Source organism: Branchiostoma lanceolatum, chromosome 17 (genome assembly GCF_035083965.1).
Source record: "Branchiostoma lanceolatum isolate klBraLanc5 chromosome 17, klBraLanc5.hap2, whole genome shotgun sequence".
Lineage (NCBI taxonomy): Eukaryota > Metazoa > Chordata > Leptocardii > Amphioxiformes > Branchiostomatidae > Branchiostoma > Branchiostoma lanceolatum.
In genome coordinates this window covers 5,542,266-5,568,581 of record NC_089738.1, presented here as the reverse complement: position 1 = coordinate 5,568,581, position 26,316 = coordinate 5,542,266, and the positions used below count along the sequence as shown (strand labels likewise).

The 26,316-nt window shown below is 38.8% G+C and overlaps 3 protein-coding genes across 3 annotated transcripts in view; all 3 read left to right on the top strand.

Annotated features, from left to right (window-relative positions):
- The window catches only part of LOC136423329 (low-density lipoprotein receptor-related protein 6-like), an 85,783-nt gene that overhangs the window by 18,856 nt on the left and 40,611 nt on the right, over window positions 1–26,316 (top strand). The gene's annotated exons all lie outside the window — the stretch shown is intronic.
- On the top strand, window positions 2,994–7,042 carry LOC136423244 (uncharacterized). Its single transcript, XM_066411353.1, has 6 exons — window positions 2,994–3,032; window positions 3,623–3,661; window positions 4,047–4,229; window positions 4,841–5,593; window positions 5,834–6,046; window positions 6,769–7,042. The coding sequence occupies exons 4-6, from the start codon at window positions 5,023–5,025 to the stop codon at window positions 7,026–7,028; spliced, it is 1,044 nt and encodes a 347-aa protein (XP_066267450.1). The 5' UTR covers window positions 2,994–3,032; window positions 3,623–3,661; window positions 4,047–4,229; window positions 4,841–5,022; the 3' UTR covers window positions 7,029–7,042.
- Window positions 9,612–13,602, top strand: LOC136423208 (alpha-2,8-sialyltransferase 8B-like). Its single transcript, XM_066411280.1, has 4 exons — window positions 9,612–9,809; window positions 10,807–11,079; window positions 11,434–11,898; window positions 12,597–13,602. The coding sequence occupies exons 1-4, from the start codon at window positions 9,700–9,702 to the stop codon at window positions 12,889–12,891; spliced, it is 1,143 nt and encodes a 380-aa protein (XP_066267377.1). The 5' UTR covers window positions 9,612–9,699; the 3' UTR covers window positions 12,892–13,602.

Here is a 26,316-nt window from a genome sequence, read left to right as displayed (position 1 = left end):
GGGACCCCGGATTCGGACCCGGTATTTCTGGGTTCTGGGACCAAACACCCTGCCACTACGTCACCGCGACGCCACCAATGTTAACTGATAAACATTGTGCTTATAGGATTGGCGGTTGACTGGATGACCTCCAACATCTACTGGACGGAGAAGGATAATGGGACCATCAGTGTTGCACGGTTAGACGGTAGTTTCAGAAAGGTTCTTCTGTCGGGCCTTGATCAACCAAGTGGAATCGCCGTGCATCCTGAGCAGAAGTAAGCAACACTGAATCTTTTTGTATGTTACGTAAGAATATACTGATATGGATAAATCTATAGAAGCATTAGAGTAGGTAATATTCATTGTATGAGTAGTGTTAACGTTTCCATTCATTCTATTGGTTAAACTCTTATCAAGTTTGTTTCATACCTAATTTTAACTTTTATTACTAATAACTTTGTAAATTCTTCGAGTATTTCTTTGGATCAATATCCGTAGTGGACACGTTAGACGTACCATGAACATTGTTAAAATGGGTATCATTGAAATAGCCTAACATCTGCTTATCATACTTTCAGGTTACTGTATTGGACTGAAACTGGCCGCATCTCCCGATCTACCTTAGCTGGAACCGACAAAGAAGTGATCGTTTCGTCACAATCTGGTGCGTCCATTGGTACACCAAATGGCATCTCAATCGACATCCTTAACAGTTGGTAAGTTCACTTCAATCATACTAGTGGGGTCGTGTGGCGTAACGGTGGGGGTTTCAGCTCAGAACCCATCGTTTCGTCCCCTAACCCTAACCATAGTCGATGCTACGTAGGGCTGTTGTGAATTATGACTTTACCATGGTCAATACTGACGGAGGCCATACAAACCCTATTCCTAACCCTAACCGTATTCCTAACCCTAACCCTGACGCCACCGATGCCCTTAGGAAGGGCAATTTACACGACTATCCTCATTCCAACCAGGTGTACAAACGGGTATATTATGTGTGGGTGACAACACCAGCTACGTCCCACGTGTATCGGTTGCAATTCTAAATCTAATCAGATAAAATAAAATATATACTTCACGTCTTTTTTGTATTATTTTGTTTCACTGGTGGTATTTGGGAGGTATAATGGCATTTTTGAAACGGCAGGATTTATTGGGCTGATGGTGATACTGGAACCGTGATGTTTTCCAACCTTCGCGGGGAGGATCCCGAACTGCTCTGGACAAGCAACGCTGGAGAACTTTTCGGAATAGCCGCCTATAAGGTACTTGGCAACTAGCAGTAAATAAATCATATACTAAGGAAATCCTGTCAAGTCCAATAAGGTGGATGGTTCATGATAATTTCTAATTCTGCACACCATATGATGTTGTGACAAGTTTGGTCATATGGTGAGGAATATAATACAGAAATCAAATTTGATGCAATTCCAATATATCATTTTTGTATTATATAAACTTGGTGGTTTAGAGACAGAACAATTGAAGTGTGCCTATTCTATATATTGCTATCGAAGCCTAATGAAAAAAAGATACAAAAATTGAAGTTCTGCTGCAGTACCAAGGTCACATACCAGGGGGCCCAAAATCGACCCTGACCTTTGGCTTCACAACACCCGCCCACATACCAAATATCATTGTAATCCATCAAGATGTTCCTGAGTTATGCTGACTACAAGAGTCCGGAAACACAAACACACACACACACACAAACACGCCAAAAACAATATCTCCATTTTTCATGGAGATAATAAAATGTGTCTTTTTCACCAGGACTTTCATTTCTGGACGGACCGCACAAACAAGACCGTCAGTATCGAGTTGAGGAGCACGTTAGAAAAGACGGTCCAACTTCAGACCACCCCTAACAGTGTCCGCATGTTTGATGGCAGTGATCAGCCACTCTCAAGAGGTATTATATAGTACCATATTAAAATCTTTTTTCATATATGTTAATCACATGTACTTCAAATAGTTTTTGCAAAGCTAACCATTTGTTTGTGAAACATAAACGATTGTGTGATTATCTAATCATTTTTTTTTAAATTTGTAACTTCTCTTTTCTTTTTAATTTTAGATTTATCATTAATAAATTAAATATGATAATTTGATAAAGTGGTTGAAAAAATCTCGATTTCTAAGACATCTGAACAAGAAAATGAATGAATGAGTAAATAAATGCATGAATGAATGAATGAATGAATGAATGAATGAACACATTTATTGCGACGTTTTTTGCCACACTTGGCTAAGTACAGGTCACAACAAAGCCAAACATGTTGAACAGATACAGTTAACAGATACAAATGGCAATTCTTCCCATTGTATATCAGGTCGACAATGGTCTATTATACGTTTCACAAGGTTATCTAAATTGTCGATGATCAAAACGCAATACTTTGATATAAAAATTGAAAGTTTTTTTACACCCAGGTCCGTGTGATTTCCGTAACGGTGACTGTAATGAGTTATGCCTACCGACAATGGCTGATGATAGAGTCTGCGCCTGCGCAGAAGGTCACGTGATGCAAGCGGATAACCTGACATGCTTCAACCCTACACCAACGGTGGCAGGTATGACAGCAAATATTAGATTTTTATTTCGCGCTTCTAGAAACGTTTCGTTGTATAGCAGTGCATTTTCCAAACGTTTGTTGAATTATTTTTTCAATATGCTTTGTTTTTTTTAACAGCGACAACAACTGTTCTACAGACGACAACAGTTACGCCAATAACGCCAAGTAACATTGATCATATAATAATTACAAGTAACTTCCTTCTTGTATAGCAGTGCATTTTTCAAACGTTTGTGGAATAATTTTTCAATATGCTTTTTTTTTTTAATAGCGACAACAACTGTTCTACAGACGACAACAGTTTCGCAAATAAAGCCAGGTAACATTGATTATATAATCATTAGAATTAGCTTCCTTCTTGTATAGCAGTGCATTTTCGAAACGTTTGTGGGATAATTTTTCAATATGCTTTGTTTTTTTTAACAACGACAACAACTGTTCTTCAGACAACAGTTACGCCAATAAAGCCAGGTAACATTGATTATAAAACCATGATAAGTAGCTTCCTTCTTGACCCGAGCATTAGACCAGTGAAGCTTGAAATTCAGTCTCTCATTTGAGAGCATTTAAATAGACGTAACGTTCATGTCAAAGTTCCTTCCCGCACCGATGGTGCATAGGTCGGCACCCATCTCCGTTTCAGTAGCCCTTGGGCCACACAACTTTGTGCAATCACTGCAGCATGAGGCTAGTACACTGGTAGTGGTGTGTGTTTAACTTCTATACTCTTTCCTAAAGTCTGAGTGCTAAGCAGAGAAAGCAGTATGTACCATTTTTTAAGTCTTTGGTATGACGCGGCCGGGGATCGAACTCATGACTTTCCGTATGCAAGGCGAACACTCTACCCAATAGACCATTGCACCGGTAACGTTCATGAATATATATCAATTAAACAATACAATAACATGCAGTTTGTCCATAACTGCATGTTCTTTTTTCCAACTTGCACAGTAGTGCTACTCAACTTGACTGGGTTAACTGCAATGTGCATAAATTATGTTAATTCCATTATGCAAATGTTGATGAAGAAAATCTAATCAACATTGTGTCTATGTTAACAGAAACAACTGCTGTATCGTCAACTCCGACATTAAAGCCAGGTAATGTTATTTTACATGGTGTTCAAAGAAGTCAACTAGATTTTTAAAGAAAAATTGTTCAACCATGTTGATTGTAACGTAAATATGTACATTTTGTTTTAAAAACGTTAAAGACAAATTGTAATTGCATAGCGGACAAAGAATCCTATGACCATTATCTTCTCCATCATTTGAACATTCGGGATGTGATTAAAAGAAACCCTGGACCCAGACCACAAAATGAAATATAATTAAAGACTGCGTAGCAGTTCCAGATATGCTTGCCAATGGCTATCATAATCGAAAATTCACTGTGACTTCAAGCGTTATACGTAGGACATCTAAAATGGAAAATAAATAAAAACAAATAGCTACGATAATTGATCGTTTTATGTCATGTTTCTAGCCACGGCGTGCACTACAGACACCCTCCCCACTCTTACCAACGGAGACTTTGGGCAATGCGTGGTAAAATCTAACGTCAAGACGTGTGACGTCATCTGTAGGCCAACCTACGGACCAACAGTCAGCAGCATCAAGTGTCTACCAAGTGGCAACTGGAACGTGAGCGTAGCTTTCACCTGCACAAGTAAGATACAAAAGAATGAATTTATTGCTGTATGCATACATGGACATACTACGTGTACTGTAAATGCAGAAATGTTCGCGGTGGTTTTATGTTTGCGGTTTTCGAGGCGACCGTTTCACGGCGAACTTAAAACCACCGCGAACATTTGTGTCCAATACTGTAGCAGCATTTGACTAAAGCGCTGCCGCCAACTTAAAACCACCGCAGACATTTAGCGTGAAATAAAAATAACGCGAACTTAAATTCATTTACAGTATTATAAAGTATTTAAGATTCAGTTTTATTTCTCATGACTTTGCATGTGACATTTCATCGAAATATCCAAATTAAGTGCGTAATCATTTACAAAGGGACCCATGATTTTAACTCATCAAAAACATTTACTATAATATGACAAATCTAAAATAACTTGCCCGAACAGATTAGAATAAGACAACAACTTGTCAGTATGAGATGTGAAGTTACATTAGTTGCTCAATATTCATCCGTAACAATGTTGAACAATACAGTAAAACAGATGACCATTATTCTAGATGCAAGTTGTATTACTCTTCACAAAATCTGCATCAGAGTCTTTAATCGGTGCCTGTCTATTTTTGTTCTATCTGCAGAACTTACGACGCCACAAACAGTATCCGTCAACGTGTCCTTTAGTTTCCGTACAGCCCCTTGCAGCAGCGACACATCGGCGGTGGATTCTGCCAGAGCAAGCCTCATCAGAAACTTTCAAAATAACGGTATCTGCCGGACAGCGTCACAGAATAACATCGACTTGTGTACCGATCCTAACCGAATGACCGTGTCGTGCTCTGTGAGCAGCGGACGAAAGCGAAGATCTCCAGAGAATGAGGAGCAATCCAGTGTCCTGTCATCCTTGTCTGATGAAAATCGTCATCTTAAGAAGCGTGAAATCATGTCGCACCTTATGGATGAAAAGACCAGAAAGAAGCAGGCGAAAGAAAAGATGGCAGCACTCAAAGATGTCAACAGGATGAAAAGAAATACAATCCTACACAAGATCAAGAACGAACAATCCAAAAGTGATGACTTATTACTGCCAGTGGTCAAGAAAGCTCAGGCTAAGGTCATGGTCAACAGGGTCAAACGAGCAGGCAACGGTTTGGATGTGGACATCGAGGTCAAGGCCGCTCCGGACACGTCGGATGGAAGCGTGGAGGACAGCATCAGCAAAACTCAGGCCAAAGTACAAGATGTTGTAAACGAGATCAAGATGGAGGTGGCATCTGGGAATGTTGCCTTGGAAGTAGATGGGCAGACCTACATGGCAGATCCCGGCTCATTCAAGGCACTGCCTGTGAAGTACGAATGCCCCGATGGTACTATAGAGATTGATGGAGGCTGCGGTAAGCTTCGTGAACTTGTGTTCTGAACTTATCAACTATTTTCTACTCTTTACCTGTAAATAGAATGAAGAAACTGGAAGCTTTTTCAGTGAAATCTAACTTTGATTTTGAAACTGGTGGAAATGAATGTGTGTATACTTGATATAGTCCATAAAAGCAAAATGATTAAGCAACGTTATTTTCTAACGTCAAATGCAAGGAAATTCATCTCATGTGTTTGATATTGAAATTATAAAACAGGGGAAGCAGCAAGTAGAGGTGGGTCTAACGGCACAGCTGTGGCAGTTGGCGTCGTCGTGGCCTTGCTGCTGTTGGGCGCCATCTCGCTAGGTGGCTACATGTACTGCCGTCAGCAGCGTCGCAAGCTCCCGGGACAAAACGTCCGGCTTAGCGACTTGACCGCCCGAGAGAATCCGGTCTACGACACGTCTGACATTCCACCAGCTTACACAGGTAAACAATGACCACCATTCACGTATATGTATCTTCACAAATCTTTTACCGTATCTTAATTAAAGATTTCCTTCCTTTTTGTAATTGCATAACAAATCATACCATGTTGGTACTAAGATTATTTCAAATTGTCTTAAATTATTTTTTCGCCAGATCATTTCACCAGTGCAAAAAAAATCCAAATTCATAATATTGCTTTAAGAACACCTGTAAACATTTAATCAGGTTAAAGTACAGTTTGACTGTAGATACATTACTAATAAGTAAGTATAGCTTGATGTATCAATATAACTTAGTGGTCTGCCTAACATAAACATGCATTATGAGGTAACAGAGACTCAAGCAACTGGATAAGATTTGAACGTCCCACATAACCCGGTATACGATATATACAAATTTTATCCATTTGTATTCAAAGTATTCATACGAATTTTACGGAATTCAAACGACTTTTACGGAAAACATACGATCCATTACGAGAAACATACGAATTTTACGGAATTCATACGAATTCTATGGAATACATACGATCCATTACAAAGAAACATACGAATTTTACGGAATTCATACGGTCCATTACGCGGAATACATGTTTCTCGTGATGGATCGTATGTATTTCGTAAAATTCATATGAATTCTTTAGCACCCCTGTACCATGCGTATCTTATTACCTGGATATATTGTGTGCAATTTTCTAATATAGTGCTCAAACTTTCCTACAGAATACCCTGGTGAAATCGTGAACGCGTACGCTACGGCAGGGTTACCGACCAAAGCCGGGCCTGACGGCGACATGGAAGCCGGAGCCTTACCCGAAAAGGCCCCTCCCCCTCCAAGCCAGTGGGTAACATTTGACGACCGCAACAAAGATGCTACAGAACCGAACGTGTACGAGACTATCCCGCCCAGCGCTCCACCTATTGAGTACAACATGTTCGTTGGTAACCCCGACAATGCAGCAGGGGGTGAAACAAATGCATGAAACGTAAAGGAATTTACAAAAGTTGAATTCGAAGTTAAGGCTTCGTTGTAAATACTTTCTAGTGAGCGGGGACGTCATCATGGTAGGTTTCGACAGTCAGAATCTACCTAGATTTTTATGTTTCCCTCGCGGAAGGGATACATATCGTTTTCACTGAGTTTCATCTTCTTCTGTTCCGAACAAATAAGGTCAATGACCTCAACCAGATAGCTGCAGCTGTCACTATGGTTACTGATAAAACTAGAAGACAACCTGTGGTGTTCGATTACGTAATTACATTATGTAGCAAGTGCTGGAGGGGCCTGGTCGCCATATGTATATATGAATGTGTTTGACTTAGAGAATGAACAGAGCTGTAGTTTGGTCAATGGTTAGACCATGTGAAGGTAAATATGTATATTTGCTTTCTAATGTTACCTTTCTACTTTTATAACATGTTTGCTTTTCAATTTGCTGGTGATAGAAAATGTGTTCATAAGGTCTAACCTTCCATGTTCGTTTCAGTAAACCTATGTCTATTTTGATGAATCAGATTTTTACAGCGACCGTTTTAATTACTTAAGTATCAATTAACCGGACAAAGATAGTATGTAAATGTCATGGCTTAATTTGTCAACGAAATTTTTGATAACATTGCTAATAAAGTAGTCTAGTACTAGTAGTGTTGCTATTTTTCATGACATATCATTTAGAAATGAACTTTTTTATAATTTTAATGCGATTAATTGAGTAAGTGGTTAGAAAATGAGAAAGTGATAGTTTTTGTCTATATATTCAGAAGAATCCAGATGTATACATGTTTGAAGTCTAACCTTTCCTGTTTTTATATTGTTGCTTAAACTGAGATCTATCATTACTCAAGAGAAATGGACAAACGTAAAAAAATATGTTGGAAGATGTGTTGCTTTGAAGTTGAACATGTATTCAGGACAATAATAATAATTGTTTTATACAAGTATGACTGGTTGGTATTGAAATATGTTTGTTGTATTATAATGAAAAACCAGGGCGATAACTTAATACTTTTGATGTTTTTGTATGATACTCGAGTTGAACCCTGGAGTTTTGTTTTGTAGTTGGGGGGAGCAATTAGTAAAAGATGAACGTATCATTTCGTCATGATTGAAACAGTTTCAGTGCATGGTAGAAAAAGAACAAACATAAAACATATCATTACATGTCCTCAAACTTGTGAAAAAAAGGTTAAGATCAACATATGTAAATAAAATGTAAAACAAGAGAACATCATGTTGTTTACCTGTCACTTGTTAAAGGAAACCCAAGCAATATTAGGGTCCGAAAAATCGGATTTTGAAAGTAAATCTATTTAGTCATTTCTATACATGATTACTTCAAACAACACTATCGCAGTGTATAGAAACGTCAATGATGCAAACAAAACGACGTTGTTGTGATGTGAGAACTTATTGAAAATCGTGGCCGGAGCTCGTGAAGCTAAGGGGATTAAAGTAGGGCACGATTTTACGCGGTTTTAAAATCCTAAAAGTATGAAGCTATAACGCGAATGTGCTAAACAATACTAGTAAATGTCACTACCATAAAGACTTCAGCATTTCTTTATTTCCATCTCTTGGCCCTAATATTGCTTTAGTTGCCTTCAATATAGGTTTCTATAATTGTGCATATTGACCTCGCCGCATATGTACGCATCCATAACCTGTCTAGCTGGTTTAAACTAGGTACGGGTCAGAAGTCAGAGGACACATTTTTCAAGGCTGCTGGGATGCACATTACTTCTGCCTAACTAGATGTATATAATAGTTAAAGCATATAGTTAAATCATTCCGTATTAGCTGTTGAAGTGAAGATTATAGTAACATTGACGAGAATTCCACATTGTCGGAGCGGCAACAACATCACTTACACCATCTAGACTGATAACGTGAGTATTTTTACCACATTGTTTGCTTGTGGTAGAACAGTTTGAAGATAGAATACTTGACCTATTTCTTTAGGTTTTATATACGTTTTCTTTTCAGTGGTAAGTTAGCTATTCATAGCCTAGTATTCAACCCTATCACAGCTCCTGAATCTCAAAAGAGACTCGGGAGCTATTAAAGGTTTGGATGCCAGGCTCTAATTTGCGTAGAGGTCAAAAGAGACTAGGGAGCTATAATAGGTTTGGATCGATACCAGGCTAAACTATTCAATCTTGTCTGTTCAAAATGAGATAAGTACCTTTTCAAGGCCGATAATCACATTATCTAGGGCAAACCTCAACCACCTGCAGAGCTTCTGCTAGAGAGTATCCTGTAAACATGCCTATTCAACGTTGCCAAGGACTTTCAAGCAGATGAGTTGTACTGTTCTGTGTGTGTGTGGGGGGGGGCATAATGAGAGCTCCACTGAGCTCCGGTTACACCACCAAACCGAACATGGCCTCCTGACCTTCCCCCAACTCTTATCCTAAAACTTGTCATACTGCTCCCGACCTAACATCAACCTTGGTTGGCTAGTGGTCGGAAGCCATAACCGGAGGTTTCGATAGCAGAATATGACCAAACAGAAATCAGCAGATACCATTCTGGACAAAGCTGCTACCACACGCACACGTCCAAGTTGCATGTTTTCTAAACGAAATTTGAATCTTGTCTTCTCTCGACCCTCACATTGTACAAAGTGATCGACACATGAAATCTGTGGCGTAAGGATGTCGACTTACCAGACAGGATCCTGTGGAATATCCAAGCAGATGAGGATATTTTTCATCTCTACAAGCCTGCTGTCACTGGTTTATATCCTCATATTGTTTGCTTTGAGGTAAAACGTTTTACCAACATACTTGCTCTAGATATGATGTTTTAGGTAATAAGTTATTCACATTTTTCAAAACGAGTACACGTTTTAAGAGTCTCGATACTACAGACTGAGTACTAAATATCTTAACGACTGCTTTATCATTATAAAAATACCGAAACTAAACTATTATCCCCACTAGATTATAAGACTATATAAAAACGTATGCTAGCCCTTATTTATTAGTAATTAGGATGTTAAGTTTTATTCTATACTTCTACTTTGTAGTATGTTTCAGAATTCTTGCCATACTTTGTACCATGTACAATTGTCGTGCAATAAAGTTATTCTTCTCCTATTCTATCCCCATTGCTTGTGGCATGTATACATAGAAACACATTCGTCCGATATGTGCATTTTGTAAGTTGATGAATAGTTTCAGGAGGTTAGTAAGGCACTGAATAAAAATACTCTTTGTTCATAACCAAGAGTATTATTCCACCGACGTTTCGATGACCATGTGTCACCTTCCTCAGGGCAATTCTGACTGGTTCACTTTGTACTGCAGCATAGGTGCTGGGAACGCATCTATACGCAGCGACACCTATGCTGCAGTGCAATGTGAACCAGTCAGAACTGCCCTAATGAAGGCGAAAGATAGTCACAAAAACGTCAGTGGAATAAATTACTTAGTTGTGTACAAAGTCTTTTTATTCAGATGTACGTTATCAGGCGTCTTGGTTTGTCCGTGACCTCAATGTCATGTACTATTTTCCTAAAACCGTACACAGGCATGCCATTGTAATGGTGTACAGAAAGTGCGAAATGGAGCGAAGTAGAACGAAACGGAACGAAATCCATTTCGCATTTTCTTTAGTTCCTTTTCGTTCCGTTTCATTCAATTTCGTTCCATTTCGCACTTTCTGTACACGGATTGTAATTGTAGGAATATATCGATTCCGTATTCATGTGATAATCGTATGATACATTGCATATATAAATATTTCACTTTTACGTTCAGCGACACCTTACAGGGTCCACCACAGGTCACAAGTACAGAGATGCGTATATCACAAGAGGTCAGTACAGAGATACGCCCGAAACAAGAGGGTAATATAGAGATACGCCCACAACAAGAGGGAAATGAAGAGATACGCTCACCACAAGAGGAAAGTACAGTGATACAGTCACTACAGGGGACAAGTGCAGAGGGCATGAAGCAAGTCTTGAAGTTCGGCGACTTGGCCCCAGATACATCATGGCAGTTCAACGCTGAGGCTTTCAAAGAAGTTAGGTTAGTACCACATGTATATTAAATGTTTATATCAATACCTAATTATTGATCTAAGCTCAAATTTTCTGTTCAAACTTTTCTACATATCATACAGATAAACGTAAAAAGAGGCTACATTTTCCGTAACTGTTTCTGAGTCAAGAGCATAACTGACCTTCGGTGTAACACACCAGCTTCGCAGGCACGCGGCAATGCATCAGCTTGCCATACTATACTAAATGACCTGTTAACCTAAATGCCTTGCTAGTTAATTGAAATAAAAGCTTCAGTGTAAATTGAGCCGTATAGCCGCGGATGTTAAGCTAAGATGATATCTTCTTTGTTCTTACGTCAATCCTTAAATTTTTCTTCCAGAGATATAACCGCGAAGCTGAATGTCAAGGAACGTCTCCAGAGGATGAAAGTTGGAAACTTCACAAAGTCAAAGAAGTATAAAACGCCTAAGATCGGTCACCACGACACATGCGCAATAGTAGGCAATAGCGGCGTGAGCCTTGGAAGCAAATGCGGTGCAGAAATCGACTCGAAAGATTTTGTCATTCGAGTAGACATACCGGTAATACAAGGATATGAAAAAGACGTAGGTAGACGGACGGATATGATAATAACAAATATGAAAACAGTAAAACGAATGTACGAGTCTTCACACTTCGAAAACAGATCGCAGGATGTTTATGAGAATCGACTGAGGAACATTGAAGGTGGTTTTCTTATTGCAGACGTGACAGTATTAAGGGAAGTTGTGGAGGTTGCAGAAACGTACAATCTGTCTTTTATGTTGTTGCATTTGACGGAGAGGATACGGACAGGAACAGGCACGTACGTATCGTCTCTCAATCTCCCTTCACATCACACACACACACACACACACACTAAAACACACTTGGGCACACGGACATACACACACACACACACACACACACACACACACACACATATATATGTATAGACACACACACAGACATGTACAGAAACATAAACACACAGACATACACAGACATACACATATACAAACACACAGACATACAAATACACTCACACACAGACATAAACGTACATGAATTTATACACACACACACCCTCATACACACACACACATACACACACACACAGATACACACACACAGTCTCACGCAAACACGCGTGCACACACACACACTCTCACACACAGGCTAACACACACTCTCTCACACACAAACTCACTCACACTTATACACACTCACATGCACACACACACACAAACACACACAAACACACACACACACACACACACACACACACACACACATAGACCTTTACACGTAGACACGTATATATGTTTGAAGAATGATAGAATTTTTGAGAAGTCGGCTACATAAAAAGATGGCATTTTGACTTCTGCCATGGTAACTTATTTTCTCGCTTCCCTGTCGACATGTCACTTTCAAAACCAACATTTATGAACAAACGATGTTTTGATGAGTTTTATTCAATAATGGCTAAGCAATTTCTGTTTCCTTTCCATTATCATGACTTAGGATTGCGTCCGAAATAGCGAAAAAGAGGATGCACGGTTTACCTTCCACCGGCCTCATCACAGTGCTCATGTCGACCACGTTCTGTGACCGCACGTACATGTATGGCTTCTTCCCGTTCACAACAGACGCTGTGAACAACTCCATTCCCTACCACTACTACCCCGGGGACTACATCTACCCGCCTCTGCACCACACCACAGGCTCGCACCACATGGACAGAGAATATGACTTTTTCAGGGATCTTCATAGTCGAGGTGTTCTGAAGATGCATGTCGGTCCGTGTGGAGGTCAATGAACTGTTGTTGACGCCTACTAGGTATAGTGGGCTGACACTAAAGTTAGTGTTGCCCATAGGGAAGCTTGTTAAAAAACACCGAAACAAGGCTTCATAAAAGTACAAACCCAAACTTCAATCTAAAAAACTCTTCTCCACTAGAAAGTCTAGTTGATAAACATGCAAAGAAAACAAAGGGTTGTTCAACTCGAACTTTGCAACTCGAGGAAAGCTGACAGTTTCAAAGAAACTTTACCCTTGACCTACCAGATTTCTGATGTATCCCTCCGCATGACCCAACAACTCACATCTATCCTTACGCCAACTAGAATGGCGAACTGAACAAATTTTAACCAAAATACAAAAGATTAGATCATACCTGTTTCTTCGAACCCAAGAAGACTCCAGGTTGAGCTAAAATTTTCACGGAAAAGAAGGATTTTTAAGGGTTTTAGGTGGTAACGTAACTTTGGGGTCAAACCTATTCACCCCTATCTATATATATGTGACAATACTTTACATTTGGGACGATACTGTTCAGCAGTAACACATAGCTTCAGTGCTTAGTGAACCAGTCAGTATTGCCCTTATGAAGATGTCAGGTAGTCATCGAAACGTCGGCTCTTGTTATGTGATTGTGAATATAGAGCTTTGCTATTCGATATTAATTTTAGAGAATGTTAAGATACTGTGTACATTTTAGTTGAAAGGCCAGATAAAACTAAAACGATGGTATAGTCATATATCTTGTAATAACTATGTCACAATCAATCATTTGGTTTTGTGTATTTGTAGTTGTAAAAGATCGAGACCTTATGGATTCCCCATCTCTTTTGTTGTGTCAATAAGGCTTAGTGTATTTAGAACCCCCCCCCCCCCCCTACATCATCAAGTGCTGTCAACTACTATAAGACCTAAAAACCTGCACGAGATTGTGTAAGTGAAACATATAAATCAGACAGGAAAACAAGACTACGTTGTATAGATTTTATACGCTATTTCTACCAAGTAAATCAGGCGTATAAATGTGTTGAGGGTAGTGTAAAATGTCGCAATAAAACATTCTTAATAGGTGGAAATATATGTCCGTGACAAATTCATGTATGCGAAGAAAAACTGATATCATGTGTTTGCTACTACTATATATTAGTTATTTCTAGTTAAGGTTATAGGTCCGGGGTTCACGAATGGGATTGTAGTTAGAAGTGTAAATAAATGCAAGGCAATGGTTTTCATGCATGAGCAAGTCAAACATATTTCAACATAGCACTATGGTCATTTCAAGTCCATTTCGAGTCACATTTATAATTCACCGTCTAGTAGTCCGAACAATTAGGGAATTGGACAGTTTCTAAGGGCCCTGTCATACTTGTGCGTATATTCAAGTGCGCTTGAGTTGCGCATTAACATTTTTTTTGTTGGTTTAAGTAAGGTTTGTGGGGAAAAGTTGTTTTCTACTTTGACCAACCGTTGTGTACCCTATTGATCAAGCCTAAGACATCATTTATTCGGCTGCAAACTTAACCTAAACCAAAAAGATGTTAATAGGTATCAAGTAAGTCACACCCGTTTTTTAGGCGTAATTATAGACGAGAAACTTTCATGGAAGAACCAAATTGATTTTGTTTGCAAAAAAATTTCCAAAAACATAGGCATCATTAGAAAAGTCAAATCTTTGCTGTCACGAAACATATTTATGGTTCTTTATTACAGTTTGATTTACCCTTATCTAACTTATTGCAACATAATTTGGGGTAGTACGTACACAACATCCATCAATCCTGTTTACCTCCTTCAAAAGCGCTTTGTACGAATAGCAGCCAATGCGTCATTCACAGCACACACAGCAGCTCTGTTTCGTGATTTAAATGTTATGACTGTATTTGACATCAATAAATTTCAAATTGCCTTATTTGTCCATAAAATTGTCCATAATAGCTCTTCCCTACCTGAACAATACAAAGGTCTTTTAAATTTCAACTCAGATATCCATCACCACTATACGAGACAACATAATCTTTTAAGATCAATTAAGACAAAAACTACTCAAAAACAACATACAATAATGTTTAGAGGCCCCACCGTATGGAACAATCTCAGCCAAATTCTACAGTCCTGCTCGTCTTTACCTAGTTTCAAAAAACTTTTAAAGATAGATGTCATAGAACATCCAAGTATTACTTTCTCCTGATTTGTTTGTTTTCCTTGTTTTCCACTTTTCCTTTGGTATCTGATGACAAAATAATTCATATGATTGTTATTTTTGTATAATTTTGACCTATTTCTTTATAAATTGTTATTCATTATAATACTTATTATGTTTACAACTCATAATTTACTTTGTAGTTTCTCTTCTTTTCATTTGTTTCATTAGGATTTATGTTAAAATTCCAATTTCTTCTTTCGTTAGTTTTTCTTAGTTTCGATGATATATAATTTTGTAAAAATCCCATTTGAGTAGTTTAGGGGAGGCCCCCGAAAAGCCGTATAGGCTTCTGGCCTCTCCTGCATGTATTCTTTACTCTATTTCTCTTTGTTTTTTTTTATATTGTACATATGCGAAGAAACAATAAACAAACAATAAACAAAACAATAGGCAACTCATGCGGACTTGTGTATGCGCACAAGTGTGAGAGGGGCTTTGCGCGTGACGTACGGCAATAAAGCCCCCTTCACACGTGTGCGTATAATTCAAGTCCGCAGGAGTTGCGTATACGCATTTTGGGGTTAAGGTAAAGTTCACGGCCGAAAAAGAAATTTCTTTGGTTCGATAACAAGGCAGCTCTGAAAGGGTGGTACAGACAAACAAAACAGTCCCTTTCGGCAGTGCTGGCGTGATTTAACGTATGGTCCAGGTCGGTGGCAGCACTTTTTGGGTGACTTAAAAATACTACTTAATGTTATGTATGGCTCTTGATTTTTTTCCTCAAAGTACCTTTGTACAATACGGTAATCTATGCAAAATAGATATGACGTCACGATGACGTAATCAAAAATTACAGACCACGCCCTTCTTTTACAAAAGTGGTTCCCCCTCCCTAACGATTCAATATACAACGCTAATATTTTGAGGGGGGATACATGATAATGATTTAGTTTAATTGACGTTCTCTTTTTAAGATATCTCTTCAAATTGATTTTTGGTGAATTTTTTTTCAATTTTTTTAAGGATAGCGTGTGTAACCGAGGAACGAGGCGTGAAAATATTAACGAATATGTACGTATTCAATGTTGATAGGGTATGTGTTCAATTGTGCCTTGTTAAGTCCCCATCTCACGCGGCGGCCTCGCTGTGTACTTGGCCTGAATTGTTTTAGTGTCACCCTTGAATTTAATAGAAATATCCTTCAAAACGTACAAGTATTGTGAAAAAACAACAAAACACACTAAGCGTAAAAAGATCTGTTTTCTATCGATGGAATTCGTTGAGCGCGATGTCAAATCGCTCTGTCGCAGCGAGGCCGCCAACGTTCGCGGGTCAAGTGAGATGATTTAGTATTCATGCGTAATCACCGTATACGGATACCTCCTACACTAACACTGAACAATATATAGTACTTACATGTAGCGCTTAATCGGGGGTGGGGTTTGGGTAGGTGACAGAAGACAGGACAAACATTTTCGCTGACGGGTTAAGTTCGCGGTAAAGCGGTCACTGCAAAAAAACGCAAATATAAAACCACCGCGAAAATTTCCGCATTTACAGTATTGTCGTCAGGTTATTGACCAACACCAATTATCCTCAAAGATGGTGCCAAAAATTCCACTGTGATTATTATCTGCTAAACAGTTCCAAACAGACTTGCTCAACCAGTGGTCCTTGGGGACAGATATGGCTGACTGATTTTTTCGCTGTCAGAAGACAATTGTTTTGTCGGCACTCGAGAGCACTGATTCATAACCGAGGTCACGTAAGTCGTCTGTAAGTAAAGGGGTGTGCTATCTAATGTACATGTATTTGCAAGAAAGAACTTCGTTGATAAGATGCTTTAGCATAGAAAGATACACGCATGGCAACATTAAAAGACATTAGCAGAGCAAGAAATCGTACTTATTGTCAATCATTACCACTCTATAAATCCGCCAGTGCTAATAAAAATGTCTTTAGGTACACCCCTTTGAGAAGTAGTATAGCCCAGGTGATATAGCCGATGGCAAACTCACACAAGGTTATTACATAAAAAACACAAGGTTGTGATTCACGTCTGACATTGGATATATATGCAGTCTATTCACAGAAGACACTGATATGAAATAAGCGATGGATGTCACAGTTGGAAGGCTTTTTCTTCTGCTGATTTTGTGTTCAGGTAAGTGTGATTTTTCTTAGCTGTTTGTCCCGGTAAGTTGAATTGTGTATCTGTCTTTACGGTGGCGTGGGGAGGGGGCGTGAATTAGCTCAACGGTGAACTTATAAATTCTGACTGTTTTATAGTTCATTATGTAATAGACAGTGCTTAAAAAAGCAACAAACTATCACAACATACTATATATAATCATGGTAGTTAATTGAGAAATGTTTTCAAAATTGTGAAGTTTAGAACGATTGTGTGTTCAGTTGCGTATGATTTTCCTTGGCCGTTTGTCCCGGTAAGTTGAACAGTGCACTTGTCTATGCGGTGGTTGTGGGGAGGGGGGCGTGAACGCACAAATATATACTCAATTCATGAAATCTATTTCTCCTGTTGATTATGTAATAGTCGGTGCTTTACAACTTAGAAAAAAATACAACAACATGATATTTATAATCGTGGTAGTTAATCAAGAAATGTTTAGACAATCGTGTAGTTTAGAACGATTGTGTGTTTATGTGAGTGTGATTATCCTCACCTGTTTAAGTTGAACAGTGTATCTGTCTTAATAATGGTTGTGGGGAGGGGGCGTTAATTAACGCACAGGAGAAGGACTGAACTCATAAATTCTATCTATCCGGTTATTATGTAATAGTCGGTGCTTTATAATGCAGAAAAATATCACAACATACTATCTATAATCATGGTAGGTAATCGACATATATTTTGACAATCGTTAAGTTTAAAACAATTTTATGTTGTTTAGGTAAGTGTGATTTTTCTTAGCTGTTTGCCCCGGTAAGTTGTACAGTGTATCGGTCTATAATGGTTGTGGGGAGGGGGGCGTTTATTAACGAACGTGAATGAATATGTTCTCAACTAATAAATCCTATTTTTCCGATCGATTATGTAATTCTAAGTATTATGTAATTCAGTGCTTTATAATGTAGAAAATTACATCAACATACTATCTATAATCGTGGTAGGTAATCGACATATATTTTGACAATAGTGAAGTTTAGAACAATTGTGTGTCTAGATGAGTATGATTTTTATTCGCTGGTTGTTACGGTTCGTACGTCTGTATTTTGACTGTAGGGAGGGGGGCGTGTACACACGGATTAAGTACTCAACTCATAAAATCTATTTTTCCAGTTGATTTATGTTATAGTAAGTACTTTACAAGTCAGAAAACTATCACAACAAACTACCTGTTACAGTGATGGGTAGTCATTATATGATAGTCTTTGACAATTGTGGAACTGTCTACAGAACGACCTTATCATCATGTAGTTGGGGCGAAAAGGGGGAGGGGCGCAATCTCAGGCTATTTATTCTTCAGTAGTTAAAAAAACAACGAGGACACAGTGTTTCTTGTAGGCTTTGTTGTACATCAAACGTAGAAAAATCAAATCTTAGGAATGGTTTACATGGTTAAAACCATTATCATAGCACCATATAGCAGGTACCTCTAATGTTGTCACTGAAGCGTACCGATGAATAAGTGTTTTTCTAGCGCCCCAATATTCTTTTGGGTTCTACAGGTAAATACGTAGTAACCAACCCATTGTTCTGTATTGCAAGATACTCATACAATTATGGTCACTTCCCTGAAGAAACAGCAGATTTGTTTTCCTGACAATTTTTTTTCAGGACGCCACAGGGTTTATCATTTCGAGGTCATGCCTCATGTGTGTGTTTCAGTGTGTAGGGTCATGTTTTTGCAACTACGGATCAATAAACTGCAACGACAACTACGTTTACTTACAACGTTCTTCATATTGCTGCAGAATGTCAAGAATTGTCTTGCCATAAGCATACGATTTTGAAAATAATTAACTTTCTATAGTCTTGGTCAGCTGGAGTTGTCACCAATACTATACCTATATTTCAAGGTAATACCAGAATCCTGTAATTTAGAAACCTTGACACAACACGACTTGAGGGCATTGAGAGCCCTGTAAATCTTTTCTTTACAGATAGCTACACGTTTTTCTGTCCACCCGATCCTACTACACAGTTGAAGAAAGGGACACTTTGTTGTTGTTATCCTATACCTACAAGAGCATATTTGGTCCTGGTTGACCTTATGCTAGGTATTCCAGGTGCCCATGCATGGCAGTTGGCAATGACGAACATTATTGTAATCCTATACGTCCAGGTGTTTACCTCAACGTTTCTTTGTGTCTCTTTGTGCAAGGGCTTTGTTATTTAGCTTTACGTATGAATTTTCAAATCAATTTTGTCAGGGTTTCGTGAGAGAGGAAAATTATATGCGGGCATGATGAAATATGTATGCCTTGACTTGGGGGATGTATAGTTTAGTCTCTACGCCGGCTACACTACCAAAAATGCTTTTTCTTATTTTTCTTGTTTTCTTGATTTTTCTTATTGAGAGAAATATTTTCTTCCATAAAGAATTTCAAGAAAATCAAGAAACCTTACGCAAAACCTTTGAATGTTAGATCTTACATTAAGAGTTTTATTCTTGTTTTTCTTAGGTGAAGATAGGACTTCTAGTATGATTTTTTATCAGTAAGAATATTCTAGAAATGCTATTCAATCTTTCTTCCTTATTCTTCACACAATATTTGCTTCTTGTTTGGTCAAATGAAGTATTTTACAGAATCTACTCTTAAGATTTTTATTCTTGCCATACATGAATTTTTCTTTAGACTTTCATTTCACTAGGAAAAAATTCTTGACATTCCTTGTTTTCTTAATTTAGGAAGTCTGAGAAATATGATTCTTGCAATTCTTAGTAATATTAAAGAAGATGTAAGGAGTTTCTTGACCAAATACAGTTATTTTCTTGACCAAATACAGTTAAGAAAAATGAGAAAATCAAGAAACTGTAAAACAAGTAATTCCCAAGTGTTTTTCTGTTCGAATTCCTTTTCCACAAAGTAAAAGAAAGATGATTCCTGCTTTTCTGTGTTATCTAAAGATGGAAAGTGAAATGAAAGTTCGAATTTGCATGATTTCCTTTATTTTCTTAACATTGTGTAAAGTTCAAGAAGATAATTATTGTTTTTCTTGTAATAAGAAAATAAATTATGCTAATTGAATACTCCCATCATCCTTTGCTGTAATGTTTGAATGTGGACCGTTGAGTTTGGGCTCCGGCTGCATTTGCTTGATGTGCGCTTTAGATCTTACAATACTAGGGAAAGATGCGGCTAGTTACATGAGGACACTTTTTGGTATCATGTGGGACTCACTACACAACGTAGATGACTTGTTTTAAGTTCCAAAATGCTTCCTCAGGCCAACGCCATCAACAGATATGCTCCAGGTATGTTATAGCCTGTCTTGCATGAAAAATAACTTATTTCCCAAGTAGATACTCTAAGTTTTGTGTTTGTGGTTGCATGATACAGCCAACCAGTAATTGCAGAACATGTACGTTTAGTGCAGTTATACCCAAAAGGTGCTAAAAAAAGTTAAAGTATATCATTTTCAAGCAAATGCACAAGCCCCCCTCCCCCTACATGTATACGGGGGAGGGGGGCGATATAGGAAAATGACAGTCACTAAGTCTTTGTGTATTTTTCTAGGCTTAGAAACCTTTGTTGTGTTTGTGGTTGCATGTCAACCAGTAATTGCAGAACATGTACGTTAAGTGCAGTAATACGTATACCTACAAGGTACTAAAAAAGTATAAGTATAACATTTTCAAGCAAATGCACAAGCCCCCATCCCCATGCATGTATAAGGGGGAGGGGGGCGATGTAGGAAAATGACAGTCATCGTCATCTGTTTTTGTGTGTTTTTCTAGACTTGGAAACCTGTTGGACCAAAGAAGATGCCCCCGTCTCAAGTTTGGAAAATCTTTCAACAATAACAAGTCATTGATTATAAGAAGGACAGCTACAACACTGCAGAACTGACAATTTTAGAAGGACAATTAGTTATTTGTATGAGCACAGAGAAAATGTGCTTTTATCACACTAATTCACAGCATCAAATGTGAAACATTTATCGAAACAATTGTATTGCAAACTGGTTAATCTTTGCAATCCTTGGTTAAGAATGGGCGTTAGAAAGAAAAATCCAAAACTGTGTATTAAACAATGAGATCAATAATAATAAATATGATTGGAACATGTTTACATTATATTATCATTGATTTATTAAATGGTATTCTTGATTCAAGACCCCAATCTTAGTTCAAGAAAATGTTTCTAGGTTTAAGGAATTTATTCTTGAGGACAGAAAGGTATTCCTACAACAAGAACCTTATGATCACTCTTAGTGGAAGAAACTCATTCTAGGTGTAAGAAATTCATTCTTGAGGACAGAAAGGTATTCCTTTTACAAGAACCTCACTCTCAGTGGAAGAAACTCATTCTAGGTGTAAGAAATTCATTCTTGAGGTCAGAAAGGTATTCCTATTTCAAGAACCTCGCTCTCAGTGGAAGAAACCCATTGTAGATGTAAGAAATTCATTCTTGAGGACAGAAAGGTATTCCTATTTCAAGAACCTCACTCTTAGTGGAAGAAACTCATTCTAGGTGTAAGAAATTCATTCTTGAGGTCAGAAAGGTATTCCTATTTCAAGAACCTCGCTCTCAGTGGAAGAAACTCATTCTAGATGTAAGAAATTCATTCTTGAGGACAGAAAGGTATTCCTATTTCAAGAACCTCACTCTTAGTGTTAGAAACTCATTCTAAGTGTAAGAAATTTATTCTTGAGGACAGAAGAAATAAGGAAATGTCAGTGAGGACGTAACAAATATAAACTTTTTCTTAGAATACTTTTCTCTGAATTTATTATATCTTAGATAAAAATTCTGTGCCATAGAAAAATCATAACAACAAGAAAATTTATTTCGAGGTTTCTAGTCAATATGTGTGAGAAAAAACAACTTGGTCAGAGAAAAATATTCTAAGAAAAAGTTTATATTTGTTACGTCCTCACTGACATTTCCTTATTCGTTCTTATTCTTGCACACAGAATAATTTTCTTTCTGGAAGATAATTTTTCTTCAACAAAGAAAAAACAAGAAAAAACAAGAATGTCTTTTTTTGTAGTGTATACAGGGATAATATTTTCCAGGGGAGTTTGGCCTCCATAGGTTTTGTTTTGCTGAGGCGCAGGATGGAAATGTAAACCATCTAGCAGACTGAACTAAATCTCCTGTCCAATATTTTCTCTTTTTGCCGATTCTACGGTTTCTATCCCCGTAGAAAGGCCTGGTGGAGGCTATGTATTAGGTCACGATGATATTGCCAATGGTGTAAGGGCCTGGCTGCACAGCATATATGTAGGGGATCTAGAGGTTTTTTTTACTTCGGACTTTGACAAAGACGACGTGACACTGCACTCAGGTTTTTTATAACTTGTGCCACGTACAGAGAACAATATACCCATGTTTACACCTAGGTGGAATGAGGAAAGTAGCGTAAAGGCGTATTGGTGGTTAGAACCCGGGACCGCTGGGTTCTGGGCCGAAAACCCTGCCATCAACCCCACGGGTTTAGACGATGTCTTTTTTTTCGATGTTTAGGGCAAGAAAAACAATGATAATGGCGCACACCACTACGTCTTGAAATCTAAAGATGTCGTTCAATATCTTAATATGATCGAGGTCGAGCTCAGGTCATTGTTTTAAAGGTAAGGGGCACACGACATGAGAAGCGTATCATATATACCAAGTCACGTTCCGTTCTAGTTGGCCGGTCCTTGTTATAGGTCCTTGGAATCTTTAAAGTATTATGTTGTTGTAAACGTCCGAAAGGTCGGAATGCAGAGACAATAGAGCTCACTGTCCTACGTCATTGCCCTGGCGAGGACTCAAAAAGTTTCCGCTTCGTTGCGTCGTCAACAACACCGGGTTCTACCTGGCGATGTCGCCTATTCAGGGCAAGACTCGGAGTAACGCCGAAGGGTCGTCTGCCCAGATTTTAAGTGTCAGTAGTAATAGGGGTAAAAGTAGAGACTCGTTCGTAAGGTTCAAAGTTTGTGAAAAACAAACGCTATACCCCAATCATTCTTGCAAAATAGTAAATGAGCTGGACTAACTTTGACAATACATCCATCCATCCATTCATCAATCCATCCATCGATCTTCCCATCCATCCATCCATCCATTCGTCCGTCCGTCCGTCCGTCCATCCATCCACCCACAAACCCACCCACCCCTCCCTCCCTCCCTCCCTCCCTCCCTCCCTCCCTCCCTCCCTCCCTCCCTCCCTCCCTCCCTCCCTCCCTCCCTCCCTCCCTCCCTCCCTCCCTCCCTCCCTCCCTCCCTCCCTCCCTCCCTCCCTCCCTCCCTCCCTCCCTCCCTCCCTCCCTCCCTCCCTCCCTCCCTCCCTCCCTCCCTCAATCCATCCATCCATCCATCCATCCATCCATTCATCCATCCACCCATCCATCCATAACCTACTCTTTACAATGATGATTTTGTACCATACAGTGACATACACTTTTAAGTCGCGCAAAATTACCTAGGGCGAAACGTGCCGACACCACACATCTCCGAGTCAGTAGTTCATATAATCGAATGCATAGACATGACATTGTGTATTTTGGCAACATTCATGGCGCCTCCGAAACACGAAAACATTTAGGGTGTCCGAATGAATAACTTAACTTGAACCCGTTATTAAATCCGTTTGGAACCCAGGCTTGTTTTAATGTGTGCCATTTCAAAAATTTTCGTCGGGGAAAAAAGTCCTTTTATGAGTTTGTTTATGTAGGCTACATGTCTTACAACTTCTGAGAAATTTTACCGGGATTGGCCTATTTTTGTGGGAGTTATACTATAAAATGTGTGTGTTGTCCACTGGGGTCCAAACGGAAATTTGTTATTATTGCCTTTATAGAAACATTTCATTGTTGCTTAGAAAATTATGACACCAGCATTTTTCAGGATAAAGGTAGCATTTAGGTGTAAAATGTGATTTTTATGATAATGAGACAAATGAGTATTAATTTTTACACTTTAAACATATCAGAATATCCTTAAAAGATTAATTGAACAATATATCAACAGAAATCGCACAAAAAGCCAATAGAACATATATTTTTGATGACAATTGACAAGGGCATTATTATGTCTGTGATTATGTGGCAAATTATGACATAATTAGATAAAACAATCATCATTTTTTACAGAGATTATTCAAACAGTGTATGTACAATGTTTACAAAAAGACCCACCAGAAATAGGTTTAGGGGATAAGGTAAAATGGGGTCCGTTTGGACCCCATACGGTCAGATTCGTCGCAAAAATGTGTCGGTCAGATGAGGGTTAACATGATAATCTCCGGCAGGCTTCCTACGCTGGCTGAACGTAGTCAAATTTGGTCAAATAGGGTGATCACATGTGCACAAGTTTTCATTTTTCAGCGAAGTGTCACTATGTTAAGCCTGCGTAGTTAGCCTGGGGAAGATCGTAGTAGGTAATCGACATACATTTTGACAATAGTGAAGTTTAGAACGATTGTTGTCTTGATGAGTATGCTTTTTATTCGCTGGTTGTTACATACATACGTCTGTATTTTGAGTGTGGGGAGGGGGGCGTTTACACACGGATTAAGTACTCAACTCATAAAATCTATTTGTCCAGTTGATTATGTTATAGTTAGTACTTTACAAGTCAGAAGACAGCTACAGTTTGGCAATTGTGTTTTTTCACGTTGAAAAAGAATGACTTTTATTTGCAAATTCATGCCCGTTGGCTTTTTGCAAGGGTAAAAACAGCAATAAGGGTAACAATGGCAACAATTGTTTATTCTATGCATTTAAGTAATATTTCTACATACAACATTACGGGGGGGGTGACTTCTTCTTTAAAGGCAGTGGCTGATGTAAAGTCCCAAGTTTTCAATGGTAAGTGGGTTTTGTGGTATAAAGATAATTTGTGGTATAAAGATATCTGATAATTGGGACAACATATCATGTTATACATACTTCACTTGGTCTTACATTACATTATGTACTGTATATGATAAAAATTGCAGCGGTACAACGAACATCGGTGTTAATATTTTTGGCCTCAAGAACGGCGAATGTGTAAAAAAAAAAACATCCGCGTCGTTTGATATCATAAATGAGACAATATTTGACAAAATGTCAAGTTTTTAATATTTTTTTCAAATATGAAGGAGCTTACAGTTCCACCAACGACGGATCGTTTCTGCTGGTTGCTGACAATTACCTCGACAGCATCCTTCAGATCAACGTCACTTCCGGATCAAATGTCACGCTTCCGTTCGGTGACCCAAGATGGCCGCTGTCCGTGGACTACGACCCGACGACCGACTTTGTGTACTGGACAGATCGCTATGATAGAGACATCAAGCGGGCCCGTCGTGATGGAAGTGGGAGGGAGAGCATTGTTAAAAACGGCATCATAAGTGAGTGGTTACATGATTTTTTTATTAAAAAACGCCACCTTGCGGTTCGAAGTACGCACGTTGCACTTGCTGCATTTCATGGTCGCCTGAGGTACACGTCTACGACCCCTAACTTCTCAATAGTTCTTTGTCTAGATGTGCTGGCTATGACCATGGCCACATGGATATTGGAAATTGTTTTTGTCTCAGGGTTCTTTCCTTCTGATCCTAATAATAACCCATAATTCCCTACACTCTGAGGTGGATTATAAGCTCTTTCACCATTCCGACTACGTATGCGCAATGTCAAGGTGAAGGCCTCTGAGACATGAACAAAACACGTCTAGTCTGCACATTGTTATAAAAATTGAGACAATCGCGAAGAGAACTGTTTACAAGTCTCTTAGAGGCCTTCACCTTTGAACTTGCGCATACGTATTTGTATAGTCTGAATGTGAAGGAGCTTATTCGCAACCATTCATTTGATTATTTTTCTTTATCAGATTGATATTTTTCTTGCCATTGTTTTTAACAACGTAAGAAACCTTTACATCTGTAGGTGCCTATGGACTGGCGCTGGACTATGCCGCCGGCAATGTGTACTGGACCGACTCCAGGGCGAAGACTGTCTCAGTAGCCCGGATGAACGGATCGTTCCCGAGGGCACTGCTGACGTCACCAGCAGTCGGGAGTCCTGGAGGTCTAGTATTGGACCCCAGAAACGGGTAATCGCATGAGGTTTCCCTACCCCTGTCCATGACAGAGCCTTAATGTGGTTCCCGTATACGCACGGATTGGGGGTATTTTTGAG

What these genes read in the sequence shown, in the direction of transcription:
- LOC136423244 (XM_066411353.1), top strand. Translation starts at nt 5,023, where the DNA reads ATGACCGTGTCGTGCTCTGTGAGCAGCGGACGAAAGCGAAGATCTCCA. An exon ending in AGAGATTGATGGAGGCTGCG is followed by an intron (nt 5,594 to 5,833) that starts GTAAGCTTCGTG and finishes ATTATAAAACAG; the next exon opens with GGGAAGCAGCAAGTAGAGGT. An exon ending in CATTCCACCAGCTTACACAG is followed by an intron (nt 6,047 to 6,768) that starts GTAAACAATGAC and finishes ACTTTCCTACAG; the next exon opens with AATACCCTGGTGAAATCGTG.
- LOC136423208 (XM_066411280.1), top strand. Translation starts at nt 9,700, where the DNA reads ATGTCGACTTACCAGACAGGATCCTGTGGAATATCCAAGCAGATGAGG. An exon ending in GAGGCTTTCAAAGAAGTTAG is followed by an intron (nt 11,080 to 11,433) that starts GTTAGTACCACA and finishes TTTTTCTTCCAG; the next exon opens with AGATATAACCGCGAAGCTGA. An exon ending in ATACGGACAGGAACAGGCAC is followed by an intron (nt 11,899 to 12,596) that starts GTACGTATCGTC and finishes ATCATGACTTAG; the next exon opens with GATTGCGTCCGAAATAGCGA.